Below are 17,974 nucleotides of genomic sequence, written 5' to 3' on the forward strand. Positions count from 1 at the left end.
TTTGTATTTGTCTGCTTTTTAAATTGTTTAAAAATGATGTTATTTGTAATTTTGGGTTATTTTTTGTATGTATTTGTATATATGTTATTTTGTTCGTATTGTTATATTTATTTGACGATTTGCATTTTCTGGATTTTGTCTATTTTTGCATTTTTTTAATTGATTTACTTGTATTTATTTATCACTAATAGAGTAAATGCTATTTCACGAGAGTATTCGTGAGTTAGTACATCATATTCTTTTATGCATCTTTTTTTTAAATTAATTTAGGGGCGGCACGGCTCAGGTGGTAGAGTGGTCGTCTCCCAACCTGAAGGTTGCGGATTCGATCCTCAGTCCTCCGGTGATCATGTCGAAGCAAGATACTGAAGCCCCAGTTGCTCCTGATGGTGCGTCATCAGTAGGTAAATGTGCTAGCAGTGTCAAAGCGCACCATTTATGTTATGTTTGTATACATTTTTATTAATGATCATATTATCATTTAATTTTTGTTATTAATATATACTGCTGGTCCCACTGCACCAGCGTAGGTTCTGACAATGGGTCCAAGGATTTCATCCCGATACCTAATAGCAGTCAGGGTGCCATTATCTAACCTGTAGAGGTCTGTACATCCTTCCAGGGATATGCCTCCCCAGACCATCACTGACCCACCACCAAACCGGTCATGCTGAATGATGTTGCAGGCAGCATAACGTTCTCCACGGCATCTCCAGACCCTTTCACGTGTGTCGTATGTGCTCAGGTTGAACTTGCTCTTATCAGTGAAGAGCACAGGGCACCAGTGGTGTAGTTGCCAATTCTGGTGGTCTATGGCAAATGCCAATCGAGCTCTACGGTGCTGGGCAGTGAGCACAGGGCCCACTACAGGACGTCAGGCCCTCAGGCCACCCTCATGGAGCCTGTTTCTGATTGTTTGGTCAGAAACATTCACACCAGTGGCCTGCTGGAGGTCATTTTGTAGGGCTCTGGCAGTGCTCATGTTCCTCCTTGTACAAAGGAGCCAATATCAATCCTGCTGAGGGTTTAAGGACCTTCTATGGCCCTGTCCAGCTCTCCTGGAGTAACTACCTGTCTCCTGGAATCTCCTCCATGCGTCCAGGTACCGCAGTGATGCCCTGGTCCAGATCTGGGAGGAGATCCCCCAGGACACCATCCGTAGTCTCATTAGGAGCATGCCCCGACGTTGTCAGGCATGCGTACAAGCACGTGGGGGCCACACAAACTACTGAGAATCATTTTGAGTTGCTACAATGACATTTTGGCAAAATGGACCAGTGTGCTGCATCATTTTTTTACTTTCATTTTTGGGGTGTCTTTGATTTCCCCCCCTCTATAGGGTGATCATTTTCATTTCTATCAAATTATGTGGCATCATTTTGTTACTAATACATCACCCACTTATTATCAGGAAACATATTTAAGATCATTTTCCCCCAGTTTAGATCTGATGTGTTTTTGAAGTGTTCCTTTTTAATTTTTTTGAGCAGTGTATATATTTCCTTTCATGCAGAAAGCAGGCAAAAGTTTTTTTAAATGAGTTATTTCTTAACTCCTTTTTATGTATTCATCTATTTTTGATGTATTTGTATTTATTTACTAGTAATAGAATAAATACTAATGCAGGGGAAAAACAAAAGATGCACTAGTGCGTTACTCCATCATATTCCTCCATGCAGAAAGCAGTAAAAGCTACACCATGTCGCTAGCTTGACATGTTTATATGCCCATGGCACACTCACATTAAATATATACATAGCTGATGTACGGCGCCATAAATCAACACAATCTCTGATTTAAAACCATTGACATTTAAAGGACATTTCATGAGGAAAAAAGAAATAAATAAATGTCCCAACAGCAAGCGAACAACAAAAGTAAATTGTTTTCTGGTGGCTTGTTGGACAAGCTGAGGTGGCACGTGAAAAGGTTGAACACAATCCGTTTGTGATGAATGTCCAGTTCTATGGTTATCATCATGCATGTCCCTTTTTGCAGGTTTTGGTGTCATTAGCTGTTACAATATTGCAATGTAACATATCATCCCGTATGATTTTTTTTCCCCACTTTCGGCTTTTCCCTGTATAGTTGAATTGATATTAGTGGTCGGACAGTACATCAATATTGCCACATATACTTAAATACAGTACCGATAATGGGGGTCAAAATATCAATATTGTGTATTAGGACAAAATATCAGTATCACTGTGTATGATACAATATGTATACTAAGGGTTGTACAAAATATTAATATCGTATCATTTCTTACAATACAGTATCTTAACTAGGAGTGTGACAAAGCATCAATATGGTGAGGTATGATGCCATTATACCTCACAATAACCAGAGTGGTATAAATATTGATACTGACTTTATTGTACTGATTATTATGAGCATTACTAGTGCTAGTACTTACGGAATGGGATCTCCGTCCATGCAGCGGGTACCAAAGCCAGGTTGGTTCACCAGGGTTTCCACCACCTGAGACACCTCAGTGTTATCTGCTGCATCATTACTGTGAATGTATAAAGCATAAAGTCAATGTAAAGACCACAGACGGACATCTTTCGTCCAACAATGACATGATAGCGCTTGTCATCTCATCAAGAGGCGTCTCTATGAAGGTCGTACGCCTGTGTAATCCAAGATAGTAAAAAAAGGATGACGTGCAGCCATCTGTCCCGCCATTAACAACGGCTGGCTTGCCACTCGTGTTCCCGGATAATAAAAACAGAGAGTCATGCGTATATACGGAAGTGGTGGAACTAATGAATCCTAGTTAGCAGCTGAGAAATTAGAAGAAAAGCTAGTTGATGATCATGATCATTCATTAGAAGAAGCTCAAACGGATCATTTGGTATCCTTTTAGTTTAAGAGAGGACACTTCAAGGGTGCTCAAGTGAAAAGACAATATTATGGAATTATTATTGGCCTTAGTAGAGGTCATTTTGGCCAAATAGACAAACTTGAGCAAGGAGGAAGACTATGATAAAGTATTGGTTTGTATATCGTAAATACTGTAATCATAGCCGGTGTGTTTTATTTTTTATGTGTGTTTTATGCTTTATTTTTTACAACATTTTAATTAAAACAAGTTAAATGTGTAACTTTAATTATTTGGAGTGCAATAAGTGCAAAGGAAAACATAGCTCTATTCGACCACAAAGTAATTTACAACTTAGTAGCAACAGAGCCAGTGTTGTAACAACAGCATAGTGGCAATCAGTGCCAAAATGCATGTTTTAAAGTACGATATTATGCATTTTGGCCTGTTTTTGCCATTGCTGACCTCTTGTATTTTGTGATACTGTATGTATCCTCAATACAGATGCATGCATTCCACAAATTTTACGATCAATCAGTGTCAAAATGTGTTTTAAATGAGTGATCTGAAGTATTTTGGTGTTGTTTTTGCTTCTGCTGGGCACCCCATTTTTTCAGTAATGCGTGTATCCTCAATACCAAAAAACACGCCCAAAATACATCAGATTAGCAAAAATGACCACATGGTCATTTATTAACAAGTATATCGCTGCAACACAGTAGCAACAGAACCAATGTTGTAATCACAGTAAGGAGCAAACTACGCATGAGTTTCACACCAACATTATAAAGCACATGGAGAGGTTGATTAAAGCTGCTGGATGTCTACGACTCACAATATTTCAAAATAGAGCGACTGCAATCTTGTGGTGTTCATTGAAAAAAAAAAATACATCAGGACATTGTCTACAGCCAATGTCAGTGTTTTTTGTTTTGTTTATTCTTTTACCAAACTAGAGACCCCGGCGGTTATTTGCTTTTGTTGAGCTCTGCGATTTTAGGGCACTCTTGAAAAAAGGCATTAATTGGAGCATTTACATGCAGATAACGTCAGAAAGACTGGCATATATGTATGAAAAATAGGGGCGTCATGGGATGATACAAGAGATTGGGTCTACAAGAACAAAAAGAGATGATATTTTAACATTACTTTTAAGAAAAGTGCAATGCAAAAAAAATCTATAACAATATATTGCCATCTACTAATTTAATTTCTACTATGTTACTTTGCATTGCTCCTCATGAGGCCACACATGTGTACGCTACCTGCCCCGCCTCCACCCGCCGAGACAAAGAGACTGTATGACTGACAAAAGGGCTCACTCCATTCATGCCGTTGTTCCAAGGAACAAACGCACCAAGGTGGTGAAACTAATGCACCACTGAAACCAGTGCACTCTCTTCCTGCCTGTGTGGAGGCGAGAGATGAGGAAAACAGACGACACATCCACATGTAACTACATTGAGGCCGGCAAAATGATCAAGTTCATTCTCACTTATCGTGTGATTAGTTAATTTATCATCGTCCCAGTCCTAGTGGCCAAGAAACAGTTTTTTTCTGAATGAAAAATCTGGACATTTTAGAATCTCATGAGATCTTGTGACACCCCTAATAAAAAACACAGCGCCCACAGTGCAGCAAAGCTGACTGACTAGAAATAGCATGTTAGGTCAATTACGTTTAAACTGAGGCCAACGTTAATTGTGTCTGAAAGGGACGTCAGGGGACATGAAATACCTGAAGGTGTCAGTGAAGACAGTAGGGATTATCTTTGAGATAACAGTGATTGGCACTCTTATCCAATGGGGAGTGGACAGCGTTGGGACTATGAATTGATTAAGACATCTTAGACCTGTTTTACAACTTTTTATAGCGTGAATGTTGGCAATCAAATTGTCCTATTCGTAAACAAAAACATGTATAGGTCCTGAGATATTAAACTATTTATACAAGCAGATGAAAGGCAAAATCTAGAAAAACACAATTAACCAGGTCACAGCATGGAGCGCTTACCTGAAAAAGGTGCTTTGAGGCAATCCGTACATCCAGGGCTGGAGTTCCAGCCTGGGATATTCATAAAACGGCGGGACGATGAGTGAGAAGATGAGGGAGAGGCATACAAAAACGGCAGGCAACACCACCTAAACCAACCAGAGTGACATTAATCATTTAAAACGTCATATTTGTCAAGGGAATTTTGTGTTGGGACACAAAACTATACTTCAATAATTAGTTTCTTGCATTCTTTTTGTTGTTTTTTTCTTTTTACTCCCATCCAATTCTCTGGCGTGTAATTCATTTTTTCATTTCATCATCAAGAGGCGGCTTAAAGGTCAGATATCTTTAATGTTTAATCACTTGTAGGTCGTCATTGGCGCATGCTTGATTAATTGGCCTTTGTAAATTCAAGAGGCTGGTCGTTGAAAATCCTCAACTTAAGACTGCCGAGAAAGCAGCAGCATCAGGAAGATAAAGAGCAATTGGCGCAAAGCTTAATGGACGAAACGCTTTCTCTCAGCCTTGTTCTCTTATTTGACGGTAATTGCAGGTGACAGCTGGTGCGTCTCCTATTGAGAGAGCGGCAAAAAACAAAGTCATTAGGGCCTCTCGCAAAGCCAGAGCAGTTTGCCATGAACAATGCATGAGTTTATCGCAAAGTTTTTCGCCGGCATGGGATTTATTTAAAGGAGAGGGCCAGGATTTGTGTACAGCTCCTAACAGCATGGGGCCATTCATCATAATGCTGCAACATGAGGTGATGTCGTGGAAGAACAGCACAACAACGGGCCTCAGGATCTCTGTACATTCAAAATTCCATCAATAAGATGCGCCTGTGTTGCGCATGGAGTGGCCCATGGTGGTGGTGTTGTTATGGTATGGGCAGGTACTGTATATGTACAACATGGACAACAAAAACTGTATGTACACTCCTGACCAAAATTTGAAGACTAGTTGAAAAATTGCAATAATTTACATTTTGTACTGTTGGAGCTTCAGGAGGTTCTAATTCAAAGTAAAGCTTTAAAATGCAAAAAGAAGAAATGAGAGATCCAACAGTGGAAAATTTAATTTCTTGTGATTTTTCAGCTGGTCTTAAAATTCTGATTGGGGGTGTATAATGTCCTGTATAATATAACCAAGGGTGTGCCCCGGGGCTCTTTCCTAGAACCACTGTATTCATTCCTGGCCTTATGACTTGTGTTTTCTGTTTTAGTCTAGAATGTGATGTCCATTATACTAACAAGTAATGGCTGTACCTTAGCAAGAGCTCCTGACAGAAATGAATGTTGACATGTCAGAAATCTGGCTGTTTATTGGTGTTGACTTATGGAATTATATAGAAAGCAATCATACAGACGTCCACTTAATGGGCTAATAGTGGCCTGTCATCTCAGCAATTATGGCCTGGTCGTATTTAATAAGCAGAAATGGAAAAACATGATTAGCATGCAACGTGAAATGATAAAAATAAAAACTAAAGAAACTTGCCGCATGTTTGGCTTTTAGGTGCCAGTCAATCGCGATATTGATACCAAAGCTTATTCACAGAGTAAGCTTGTTCACATTTCCAAAAGACAGCATTTGTCTTGTCAGATGCGTCAGCAAACGTCGAGGGACAAATGTTTTGGTACTGCCCAGCAGATGGAAATAAAAAGTCAAAAACCTACAAGCCGTTGGACCGTGAAAATGCATGCCAAGGTGGCAGTAAATCCACATTTTTCTCTACTAATATTCTCTTTAGTAGCCAGCCTATGGTGCTGGGTAAATGCGGTGTTGATTCGTAACTGGCTTGTTTATGACATGCTAACTAGGCGGCTAATGTGCTATCTGTTGTAGCGTGCAACAATAAAGGGTTGTCTGTGATTGCAGCGTCACCACAAATCTTACAATAATATGGGTTTTCATGCCAAATTACTAGCTAAACAATTGCAATCACTTGTCTTCAGCTCTGTGCAACGTGCTTGTCACTACCAGTAAAACATATCACACTCTATAGAACACAATGATCAGTGATTGGTTGTTATTGGGTTATCTGTCACTTTGAGTATGTCACTTTCTTGGCTTTGCTGTGAGTTCATAGCTGCATTTGTTTGCATTCGGTTCCCGGAATGTATTCTGGTAGTGACGTCACAGCCAAGATGGTGTTGGCTAAGTTTGTTGCCAGCTTTTGCCGGAAAGTGTTCTTGATGTGAATTACTAGCTAAACATGGATTGTTGTCTTTCTAGCCTATCTTGCAGTCGATCTGTCAGTTTTGGTAAGCAAATCCATATGTTTTTACCAGATCTATTTTACAAATTGTAAAATAACAATACAGGGTTTTATGCCAGGGCTGGATAAGCAGAGATTTGTGCTCACTGGTATTTTATTTTGCATGTCAAAATCACCACTTCATTTCACTCATATTTAATATTTGTTTGTTAATGACAGCAGTATGACAAAAATGTTTTATTAAGTGAGTACTTTTCCTTTTGTTTTTTTTAAAGATTTTTTGGTGTCATGAGCACTTCAAGCTACAAGACATTGTCGTCTTCTGGTTCTGCTCCCTTATGAACTCCAACAAGATAGATGACAATCCCCACGCTTACCGCATCACCGTCACAACGCTAGCTAACATTCGTCAAGCATTAGCCGTGGATTCATCAACATGACAGACGGCGACTATTACCTGGGCAATGAGTCCCTTGCGGCTCCTCCGGGCGTGGTGGAAGCGCTTGATGAAGAGTGCCAGGAACTGACGCCTGATCAGCTCCCATCCGGTGACCACCGCCGAGCCTCGTCCGCCACCACCACTCCTCTGTAGATCTGATGTGGACATTAAACCCCGCTGGGTGATTATTCATCATGCGCTCCAGAGCAGCTAATGGGCTGCTCAGGTGTTTGGTATCAAAGCCGCCAGCTGCTCCTTCAAAACGTTTTCTTTTTAAACTCATGAATAGTCATTTTATATATCCCACTACCACTCAAGTGTTTTCAAGGCAGCCACAAAGATAATCCTTTTTTAAAATTAATATTTAAAAAACACCCAACTCACGAGACGCGACACTACATGACATTGGTTCTACGGGAACGAGACGAGACAAGATTTTAACATTGAAGAAAAGGACAATGAAAAAATATGACTGGACAAACAAACTTTTTTTATTTAACCGAGTCACAAAATGTTTACTGTCCCACAAACTGATGCTAAACGATATAATTGTCAACATGTTTTGAGACCAAATAAACCACTAATGTTATGATAAATAATAATAATAAGAAGAAGAAGAATCAATCATAATAATGCAGCATTTCATTTAATATTTCATCTTTCACTCTGTAAAGTCAGGGACTTGCTGTTTTTGACTTGTATTTTGCCATAGGCAATCCGTGCTGTCTATAAAACGTTTGGAGCATTTCTTGAAATGCTGGCTTTTAAACTTTATTAAAGAGCAGCATTTCTTTTGCAATGCAACAAAGTACACTTTGTGTGAACACACACCATTTTGCGCTGTTCCGTTTGTACACTGGGTCCCCAACTTACGAACACCCGACTAGCGAACATTTGCGGATACGAACACAAGCCGACTGGTCTATATTTTATTTTATTTTGCCTTGTAGTCGCTCAATCAGTATTTATACTGCTACTGTACATGCTTGACCAGTAGAGGGCACTGTGACACTGCTAATGGGACCAACAGAGGAAGAGTTAGACACTAGGGAGATAAAGCTAAATGGAAAGCTAAATTATACAACCTGGACACAGCGTCTGATTAAAGTTTGAAGAGTTAATAGGCCTGCTTAATTCTACACCACCCACAGAACACTACCTCTTTTAGAAGAGTCTAACGACGACGACGACTTGTCCTTTTTTTCAATAACTCCTCCTCCAACTCCACCACAACGACGTATGCTCGACCACTCCTCTTCAAAGGTAAATAACATTTATCATTACGTATTATTATATCACTTTTATTATTGTTTTTTTCATTAATTATCCTCGTTTAATATTACTACTGCATCCAAACTCATATTTACATACATACACATATACTGTATATGTATACACGTACATGTAGTACCTATATCATTGGTAATATTACCTTTTCCCCTACTTAAGAACAATTCGACATAAGAACGGTCGTCTGGAACCAATTGTGTTCGTAAATTGGGGACCTAGTGTATTTACTTTGCAGATCAAACGTCTCAGTGAGTGTTCCCAGATTGGAAAACTGGGTTGCGTGAATATGTTGGTATGAAATGGCTGAAACTATTTTTGCTGGAAAAATCTGATCACCTCTTGGTAAGCTTGAGTATATAATCCTCCATCTTGGCAGTCAAATGCATTCATTCATTCAGTGAAGCATAAAAAATATCCATCCATCCATCCATCCATCCGTCCGTCCGTTCAGCAGAGCATAAAAATATCTTGAAAGCAGATAGCTAGAGCTGCTGCTGCAATAAAAAAAAAAAAAAAAAAACGCTTACTTTTCATTTCTTTTGAAAGATGGCAGTGACTAGCACCTTCCAGCTCACGCACGCATGCACGCACACACGCACGCACGCACATGTGCCTGTGTGCATATGACATTACTAGTATGTATTTTATTGTCCGATTAGCAAAGATAATGTCACACTTACATTATAGACATTACACGATTGGACTCATACAGAAAATGCATATACGGTTCAATGGACAAATATTAATATTTGTTTTACGTTATTGTTTGCTTTTTTCCCCATCATGACTGCTGGGGTTCTGTCTCACTTGCCCCTCCTGACTGCACGTCATTGGCTGTAAGGCATCGGATAATTTCCTCCACACAGCACTGAACTATGGAGGAACTGCTTGTCTCTGTTACTGTCTGCTGAGATAGATTTCTCAATACCTAAATAGTATGTCAATAATGATTTCAATTTTTCCAAATCTGGGGCATTTTCATTTTTCCAGTAGTATTGTAAAATGAACTCATACCACTGGGATATCTTATTTTGCACATATCTTGGAAAACACAAATCTCTGATTACAGACACTTGAAAGTCACCTTTCAATGTCCTATTTTTTGTATTTTTTCCCCACAGCAGCAGACAGCATGTATGAGGGAGTCACTTTGGCGTCACTGTGGTGTCAAACGTGTTTATTTTATCTCTGTTAAAATATATTCCTGTAATTCATTTATATTGGATCAAACGGGTTTTCATTAGTTGTAACACTATAAGGAAGGTGCAAACACGCTTTCCATTTTATTTTGGTGTCAAATTTTTTAAATCTTTATTCCAAACTTTGTATATCTTATTAAATAAGTCCTCATTATTGTTAACAATGAACATACTGTATGATACAGACCACTTATCTTTTTTTCCTTTTACTTTGAACCCAAAGTGCCTTTATACCCAAAGAGGCCGCATTTACGATATCACAGTTTTCTTTAATCCAATTTCTTAGCTTTCATATTTCTTCTGTATATCCTTCAGGTGGAATGTATCTTTAAACGAGCTAATAATACTTGAGGTTATGGCTGCATTTTCTTTTTAATTAAATTAACATTTAATCAGCATGTTCATGGATATTGTTTTATGTTTAGATTTTTTTTCAAGAATGTTCCTTAAATTTTATAGACAATCCAATTGTTTTCAAAATAATTAATATATGATGCAATGAATTAAAATATATTATGTATGCATATGCATTATATGTACTATGTGTATATGAAAAATAAAACTGGAATACTTTTTTGTAATGGTGAAACTATCATTATGTGCCATATTCAACATATTTTTACAGTATTTTTTTCAAGGATGCTCCTTTTATATTCATATGAAAAGACATATTATACATAAAATCCCTATTTTATGTAACTTTTTTTTTTTTTTGCTGTATTTATGCAGCGTTAGAAGCGATAATTACAAAGTCTTGGACCACAAATTTACACATCTGATTTCACAGAGCATATTTCACATATTTGCCTTATTGTCCTGCCAACAATTTTTAATTGATGAACATTATAAAGGGTATTTTAATGAGTTATTTTCAAGGATGTTCAAGCTTACCTTCCACTTTACTTGCAAACTTCTTTTCATCACCTGCGTGGAACCACAAAAAGTTACACAGACTGACCTAGCTGCATTATTTAAACTTTTTTTTCTTCCCTCCCCTATTCTGAAATAGATTCAATGAGACTTGCCACTCGTCTCGTCCTGTTGTTCCGTTTCGGGATGGACGGTGGTGGTGAGGACAATGCTGTTCCGCTTGGATTTTCCGCTGCTTCTCTCCCGTTTTGTTGCTGTGAGAATAAAAGTAAAATATGTTCTTTTTTTGTGGCTTGACCCAATTTTGGTGTTATAAATAAGAGTTTAAAAATAAATAAGGGCCCGCTCAGGCGGTATATATCATTTCCTGTAAAAGCTGGGTGTTTTAGAAGCAACACGAAATGTGATTTTTGATTGAAGATTTTTGAAGAGGGATTTAAAAAAAAAAAAAAGGAGGAAAGAGATAAAGAAAAAAAACTTAACTTACTGTGTGAAATGTCTGCATCCGCTCCCGGATCTTCTGCCACTTTTAAAAATATCTGGGAAAACAATATTCATGAGTGTCACATGTCATCATTTATAAAAAAGCATTGAAACTAATGATCTTCCCACCCAAAAATGGTTTAAAATGTCTAATTAGAGGAATTCCGTGATGCATGGCATAATTCCTATCTCCACTAGGTGCAGTCTCAAATTATGGAACCAGATGTTTGGATCTCCTCAGGGTGGGACCTTCTTCATATGCAGCAGTTTTCGTCTAGATACGCGCAACTTCATGTTTAATGACGAATCGGCAACCTTTGCCACTAAACCCAACCTAAACCTTAGAACATAAACTCAATCTTCGCCTTATACTGTCGCCCATCCATTGGGTTTGCAGGGTTCAATTTTAGTGACAACTTGTGCCATGGAGGGCCAAGACACTGCAGGTTCTCATTCCAGCCGGTCACGAAAGCAGGTGATTTTAATGATCAACATCTCCTTCAGTTTGAGGAAATTAGCTCATCACCTGCTGGAGAAACTGGGTGGAGAGAAAACCTGCAGAGTCTCGGCCCTCCATGGCACGAGTTTGACGCATGAACCCTAAGATGAGTTTGTATAAACCCTGGAAATGGCAAAAAAATCAAACAATGGCATCTTCAAACCAAGATGGCTGACCAGGTGTGCGTCCTGCAGCATAGGTTCTGTGATGAGTCCTGTATGTTCTATCAAGACATACATAGAACATACAGTACATATGTATACATATAATATATGTACAGGATTTTGTGTCAATCGGACACACTGGTGGTGAGTGCATATTCTTTATAAGCCTCCTTTATTGTAGACCATCCAACTAGTATACAGTCTCATGTTCTGTACCTCTTCCAGCGTGGTGTCGGAGATGCCATAGCTGGTCAAGCCCAGGTCGGCCATGGCCAGGTCGAGATCGTGAAAGAGCCGGGCAAAGGAGCCATCATGGGCTCCATCGTAGGGCAGGATGTAGGTGATCTCCTGTCCGATGCATTCCAAGAAGAGCGCCCGGGGGATGTGGCGGTGCACCAGCTGACTGAGTGCTGTCAAATCTGCAGAGACAAGGCCCGACTTCAGTTGCTGTTTTTTTTTTGGGGTGGGGGTTTGTGACGTATGGTGTCTTTGTCTTCAGGAAGTAAAAAACATTCTCTGTTGGCTTCACTGACTTGGTCATTGGAGAATATTCCATGTTGGTGCCTTCAAAAAGTCTTGATGTACTTTTAACTCGCTGAACTTTTTTAAAGACATCTAAAAAAAAGCCTCCAGTGGCATCAGATTCTTTGCACAAATGAAGCCAAAGTTATCTTGTATGACACTAAATTGTGCAAGACCACCTAAGAATGTGTGGAAACACCTCCAATGTTGTGAAATCAGATTTTTTTCCACTTTGAAGGCATCTAAAAACTATGGCTGTCAAAAATACCGCGCTAACAGCAACCACTAATTAATTTAATGAATGACTTTACATTTTTTTACCTTAATTAATGCATATGCATCATAGCAAGCCACGCCTCTCTGTTATGACGACAGATGGACACTGAGACTGGTGATCTTTTATAACTTTAGTTTGACCTGAACACATCAACAGTAGTAATTCCATTAACACCAAACGATATGTTGTCACGGTATGGTGTGGCGATGACTCCCAAGATGCAGAGACGGGAAAAGTCTTATTTTACTCAAAAGCAGAGTAGAAAAAAGGGACACTTGCAGAGCTCCTGGCAATAACACACAGGACGGCATGAGACATTAACAAACAAGCATCCAACAAACAATGCTCAGACGACGGCAAGACGCCACCGGCTGAACTAAATAATGGCACACAAATTAAGCGCATTACGTAAATCTCAGTGTTCAGTGCTCATGTAGTCAAGCCATTTTTAATTTTTATTCACATACCCAATTTGGAAATCTACGTACCCCACTTTGGGAACCTAGACTTTAGGCCGAAGAAAATAAGGTTGCTAGCACGAAGCATACCTCATAAGACTCTCAAAGCATCTAAAAACACCTCCAGTTTTGTAGCATCAGATTTTTTTGGGCACAAGAAACCAAATTCAGCTTGTATGACCCTTAACAGACAGCACAAGACTTCTTGAAGGCACCTAAAGACATCTAAAAAGTTACCATTGTTGTGGAATACAATGCTGTTGGTTGTATTTACATTAGTGATGGGATATAAAGGGCCGACCTGAAGGCTCCATGCTGTTCCATGTGTATCTCCCGATGTGGCCGTCCATGCTGCATCGCTTGGAAGCGCGTCGCTGCTCCTGTGAATTGGGTTTTTACAAAATGTTACTAGTACAAAACCAGTTGAACAGGGCAAAAATAAAGTTGTTTGTTTTCGAGAAAGACGTTCGAGAAGAAAACTGCAAAATAGAGTCATATGTTTGTCACGTTCGGGCGGAGCTGTCGGAAGCTTGACCCCCGGTATGCAGAGAAGAGGCGGTGGCGTGCAAACAAAAGTTCTTTAATTGCACAGGTGCAGGAACTCACAAAAGAACAGGAACAAAACCAAAAGCGACAGAGGAAAAAGGCTCTGTGGGAAAACAACACGATAGGAATGTAAACAGGTAAGGAAAGTCTAGGTAACAGCTCCGGTGAGGAAACGAGGAACATTCGACGGCGCTGGCCTTTTATCCGCCACAAATGTTAATTCACCGCAGCTGCGCGGCCACCAAGCGTGAAGCGGCTGCCTCTTTCTTCCCGGAGAAGGCACAGCCCGCCAAAATAAGAGCGCAGGACAGGGGACGCTCGCTCCTGTCCTGCAGAACGTCACAATGTTTTTGAGAATAAAGTCGCTATTTTACAAACGTTAGGTAAGAATTTTATGAGACTTACCAGTAAGTCAGCATATTATTTGTTATGATAAAACTGTCACTCGTACCTCTTTGGCCTGATCAATAAGGACGCCGCCCCGCTGTGCGCTCATCTTGCCCACCCCATCGCATACTAGCGTGAGGTAGTAGCCGCTGCCGAAGCATTTCTTCAGGAAGAGGGACGAGCCACAGCAGCGCATCTTGCCATTGGAGATGATTATGATGCGGTCGCCTAAGATGTCCGCCTCGTCCATGTGGTGCGTGGACAGGATGATAGTGCGACCTATTATAATAAGAAGAATAAGAATGAAATAGGTGAAATAGGTCCTTCATTTTTAAGCACCTTTTATTGTCTGGTTGCTGGCTTAAACAAACCCAAAGAAAAAACCTACAACCTTAATTTTACTAGAATTTTATATATTTATTATTATTATTATTTTTTAAATATCACTGTTTTTCTCATACGTTCATTTTATTTATTAAATTTATTTGTGGCGGCCTGCCACAAATCAATTTGGCGCCAGCTGTTCGCCCTTGCTAGCAAACACATTATAACACACCTGGTCTGCCACAGAATAAGAGGGATCGGTGTTGCCAACCTAGCGACTTCGCTGCTACAATTAGCAGGTAGTCAGAGCCCACTAGATTCTTTTATTCAAAAAGGCAACGTGCAATAAATGTAGCCAAGAGACTTTTGGTGATTCTGACATGAATGAACACATGAATGAACAAAGTTTCTGTCAATTATAACTCCCAAATTACTTATTTATTTATTTGTTTATCTATTTATTAATGTCTAAACCCACATTTCTATTGCTGTCATAGATATCTATGAAGTGTTAACTCTACTATTACACATCTTTACCATCTTCTATCATTACAAAACGTTGGTAAATGGTAGATATTGAATATAGAAAGTGAAGAAATTGTTGTGAAAAGGAGACTGGGTAGGATTAAATAGACGCTGCTTCTTCCGACTCCTTTTCGAATATGCTGAATTATGAAACTGTAAACATGTGATATAATCCGATGCATCCTAGTACGCATGTTCAATATAAACTAAACCATTACCAAAGTGCTCCTGTGAGCCCCTCCTCCTAAAAGCAGTCACAGGCAAGTCTGTCTTGTTTGTGACAAAAAAAAAAACAACAAAAAGAAGCTACAGAAGAACACTCATTTGTAGTTCAAAAAATATTTGTTTTGCTTTTCATGTTTTTTTACTGACATTTTGCTAATGTGTCCTGGTCAATTATGCAAATTCGACAACTACAGTCATGGAAAAAATGATTAGACCACCCTTGTTTCTTCAGTTTCTTGTTTGTTTTAATGCCCGATACAACTAAAGGTACCTTTGTTTGGACAAATATAACAATGACAACAAAAATAGAGTTTCATTTTTTGGCAGTCCAATGCAATATAGCTATTCATGTAAGAATTAATATCAAGAAAACCATGGAAGTTGCTAGATATCAGCTCTTAAATTCAACTCTTATGAGCTATATTTGTTATCATCATTATATTTGTCCAAACAAATGTACCTTTAGTTGTACCAGGCATTAAAATGGATCAATAAACTGAAGAAACAAGGATGGTCTCATCATTTTTCCCATGACTGTTCATGATTACGGCCCAGCCTCCACCTACGCAACCCACAATCGCCACAAATAGATTGCAGTCCTGTGGGAAATATAGCACACACAAGATAGTGGAAATATTGAGATAAGGTCCTCTGCTCTGTGATGTTTGTTTCCCGGTAGCGTTGCGAACTTCAAAGGGTGAAGCTTGCAGTGATGGCGTACCTTGTTTGTACTTTAGCAGCAATTCCCAGATCCCCCTGCGGGCGTAGGGATCCACCCCTGCTGTGGGTTCATCTAAGATTACTATTCTTGATCCGCCGACAAACGCTATCGCCACTGACAGCTTTCTCTGCATACCACCTAAAAGGACAGGAAAAGGGTTTTTTGTTCATTTTGTTGCTAGTGTTTTTTTTTTTTAGCAAGCACTTGGATGCTCATATTTAGATTTTACATAGAATACAATGCTTTGTTTGTGCTTCTTCCCTTGGTTAGTAATGACAAAACGAGACCTTGCATTATAAAAATAATCAGAACAACTCAAAATAATCCATAAACTCAAGTCCAGCAGTGCACTAGGTAGGGCACAAGCACACTTATACAAGGTAGATGTGTAGTATAATCAATGTAATTGCTACTCCCGCCAGTTATAAATGAAAAATGCCAACTTACATGATAAAAACAACCAGAACAACGCAAAACAATCCACAAAATCAATACACAACTCCAACGAATGCACGAGTTCACTTGCTATATGCAAGGTAGATGTGCCGTTTCATCAATGTACTTGCCACTCCCGCCAGTTATAAAATGATAAATGTCACCTTGTATGATATAAATAAACAAAAGGTCGCAAATAAATGTCAGCAGAATGCTAGTTAATGCACATTTATGCAAGGTCGCTGTGGTGCATAATAGATGTAATCTATCTCTTCTCCTGCCTGTTATTGAAAATAACCGCCACCTGGCAGGACAGAAATACAGACCAACGCAAAATAATCCAAATAATCAATAACAGCAGTATGCTAGATAATGCACAAGCCAATGCTATAATTAATAAAATAGCTCCTCCCGCCAGTTATTAAAGCTAACCATACCTGATAGGTTCTTGGCAAGGTCCTTCCGCTTGTGCGGCAAGCCAATTTCCTCAATCATTTGGTCCATCTCCGCTTTCACCTCAGTGGCGCTACGTCCCTTCAACCTGGCGTAGAAGTATATATGCTCTTCCACTGTTAGCCTGTAATTAGCATCCATAATTATTCAAAGAGTGGACATGGGGGTTTCGAGGATCTTTGACTGGATTGACTTACTCATTAAATAAGACGTTGTGTTGAGGACACATTCCTAAGTACTTGCGGATGCTGTCTACGTCGGTGTGGATGTCGTAGCCGTTGATGAGGGCGGTACCAGATGTGGGTGGGAAGAGGCCCGTGAGGATGGACCTGCGCAGATATTCAATATTTCTATGATGTGTCATCAAAATTTCTCTCATTGTATCTCTGTCAAATGTACTTTAATTGCAACAGATGTTTTTGTGTGCATACAGGGTGGAATGCATGAGAAATCCATATGACAACTCACATCGTCGTGGTTTTTCCGGCGCCATTGTGGCCCAGGAAGGAGGTGATCTGGTTCTCGTAGAAGTCCACGCTCAGCCCGTCCACAGCCAGCTTCTTTCCAGTCTTGTAGATTTTCACCAGGTTCCGCACCGACACCCCAGCTGTCATATTGGGGTCGGCCTTTTCCAGATATTCTATTGAAAAAACAACAACAAAAACACTAATATGCTATTCAGACTGGGGCACAGCATCAGATGATGGTACCTGGGGCAGGGCAATCTTAAAAACAAGCAGTTCATTTAACCATAAAGCTTAAAAAGTTATATTTATTATTGATATTATCATTATGATTTTGGTTAGCGTACGCCCCGGTTAGTGTGTTTTTCCTTTAACGTAAAAAATGTATGCAAAAAAATTGCTTCGGTTTGCATACGTTCTCCGGTTAGGGTTCAAGATGACGTGAGTCCAACTGTCTTCTTATTGTTAGCATCTTATTAGCTTGCTACTACATGGGAAGAGGATCCGGAAGTCAGCGCCGTCGCCCGTCTATGAGGTCATCAGCGGTTGACTCAAAAATGTCAACAGAAAACACCTTTTTCTAGTTTTACAGTTATAGTTTTATATGCATTAAACAGTGGTTAGCATGTTGGCCACACAGTCAGGAGATCGGGAAGACC

At 39.5% G+C, this 17,974-nt stretch overlaps 1 protein-coding gene across 13 annotated transcripts in view; it reads right to left on the reverse strand.

The window, feature by feature from the left end:
* The window catches only part of LOC129195007 (phospholipid-transporting ATPase ABCA1-like), a 106,106-nt gene that overhangs the window by 30,487 nt on the left and 57,645 nt on the right, over positions 1-17,974 (reverse strand). For all 13 annotated transcript variants that reach the window (XM_054800688.1, XM_054800693.1, XM_054800682.1 and 10 more), the window contains 13 exons: positions 17,320-17,491; positions 17,049-17,180; positions 16,836-16,975; positions 15,964-16,101; positions 14,233-14,447; positions 13,537-13,615; positions 12,195-12,397; positions 11,320-11,371; positions 10,988-11,086; positions 10,854-10,886; positions 7,492-7,628; positions 4,838-4,965; positions 2,417-2,515 (listed from right to left, as the gene is read on the reverse strand). In XM_054800688.1, the coding sequence (XP_054656663.1) occupies positions 2,417-2,515; positions 4,838-4,965; positions 7,492-7,628; positions 10,854-10,886; positions 10,988-11,086; positions 11,320-11,371; positions 12,195-12,397; positions 13,537-13,615; positions 14,233-14,447; positions 15,964-16,101; positions 16,836-16,975; positions 17,049-17,180; positions 17,320-17,491 (1,627 nt within the window). The remainder of the gene's footprint in view (positions 1-2,416; positions 2,516-4,837; positions 4,966-7,491; positions 7,629-10,853; positions 10,887-10,987; positions 11,087-11,319; positions 11,372-12,194; positions 12,398-13,536; positions 13,616-14,232; positions 14,448-15,963; positions 16,102-16,835; positions 16,976-17,048; positions 17,181-17,319; positions 17,492-17,974) is intronic.

Source organism: Dunckerocampus dactyliophorus, chromosome 15, assembly GCF_027744805.1.
Source record: "Dunckerocampus dactyliophorus isolate RoL2022-P2 chromosome 15, RoL_Ddac_1.1, whole genome shotgun sequence".
In the NCBI taxonomy this organism is placed as follows: Eukaryota; Metazoa; Chordata; class Actinopteri; order Syngnathiformes; family Syngnathidae; genus Dunckerocampus; species Dunckerocampus dactyliophorus.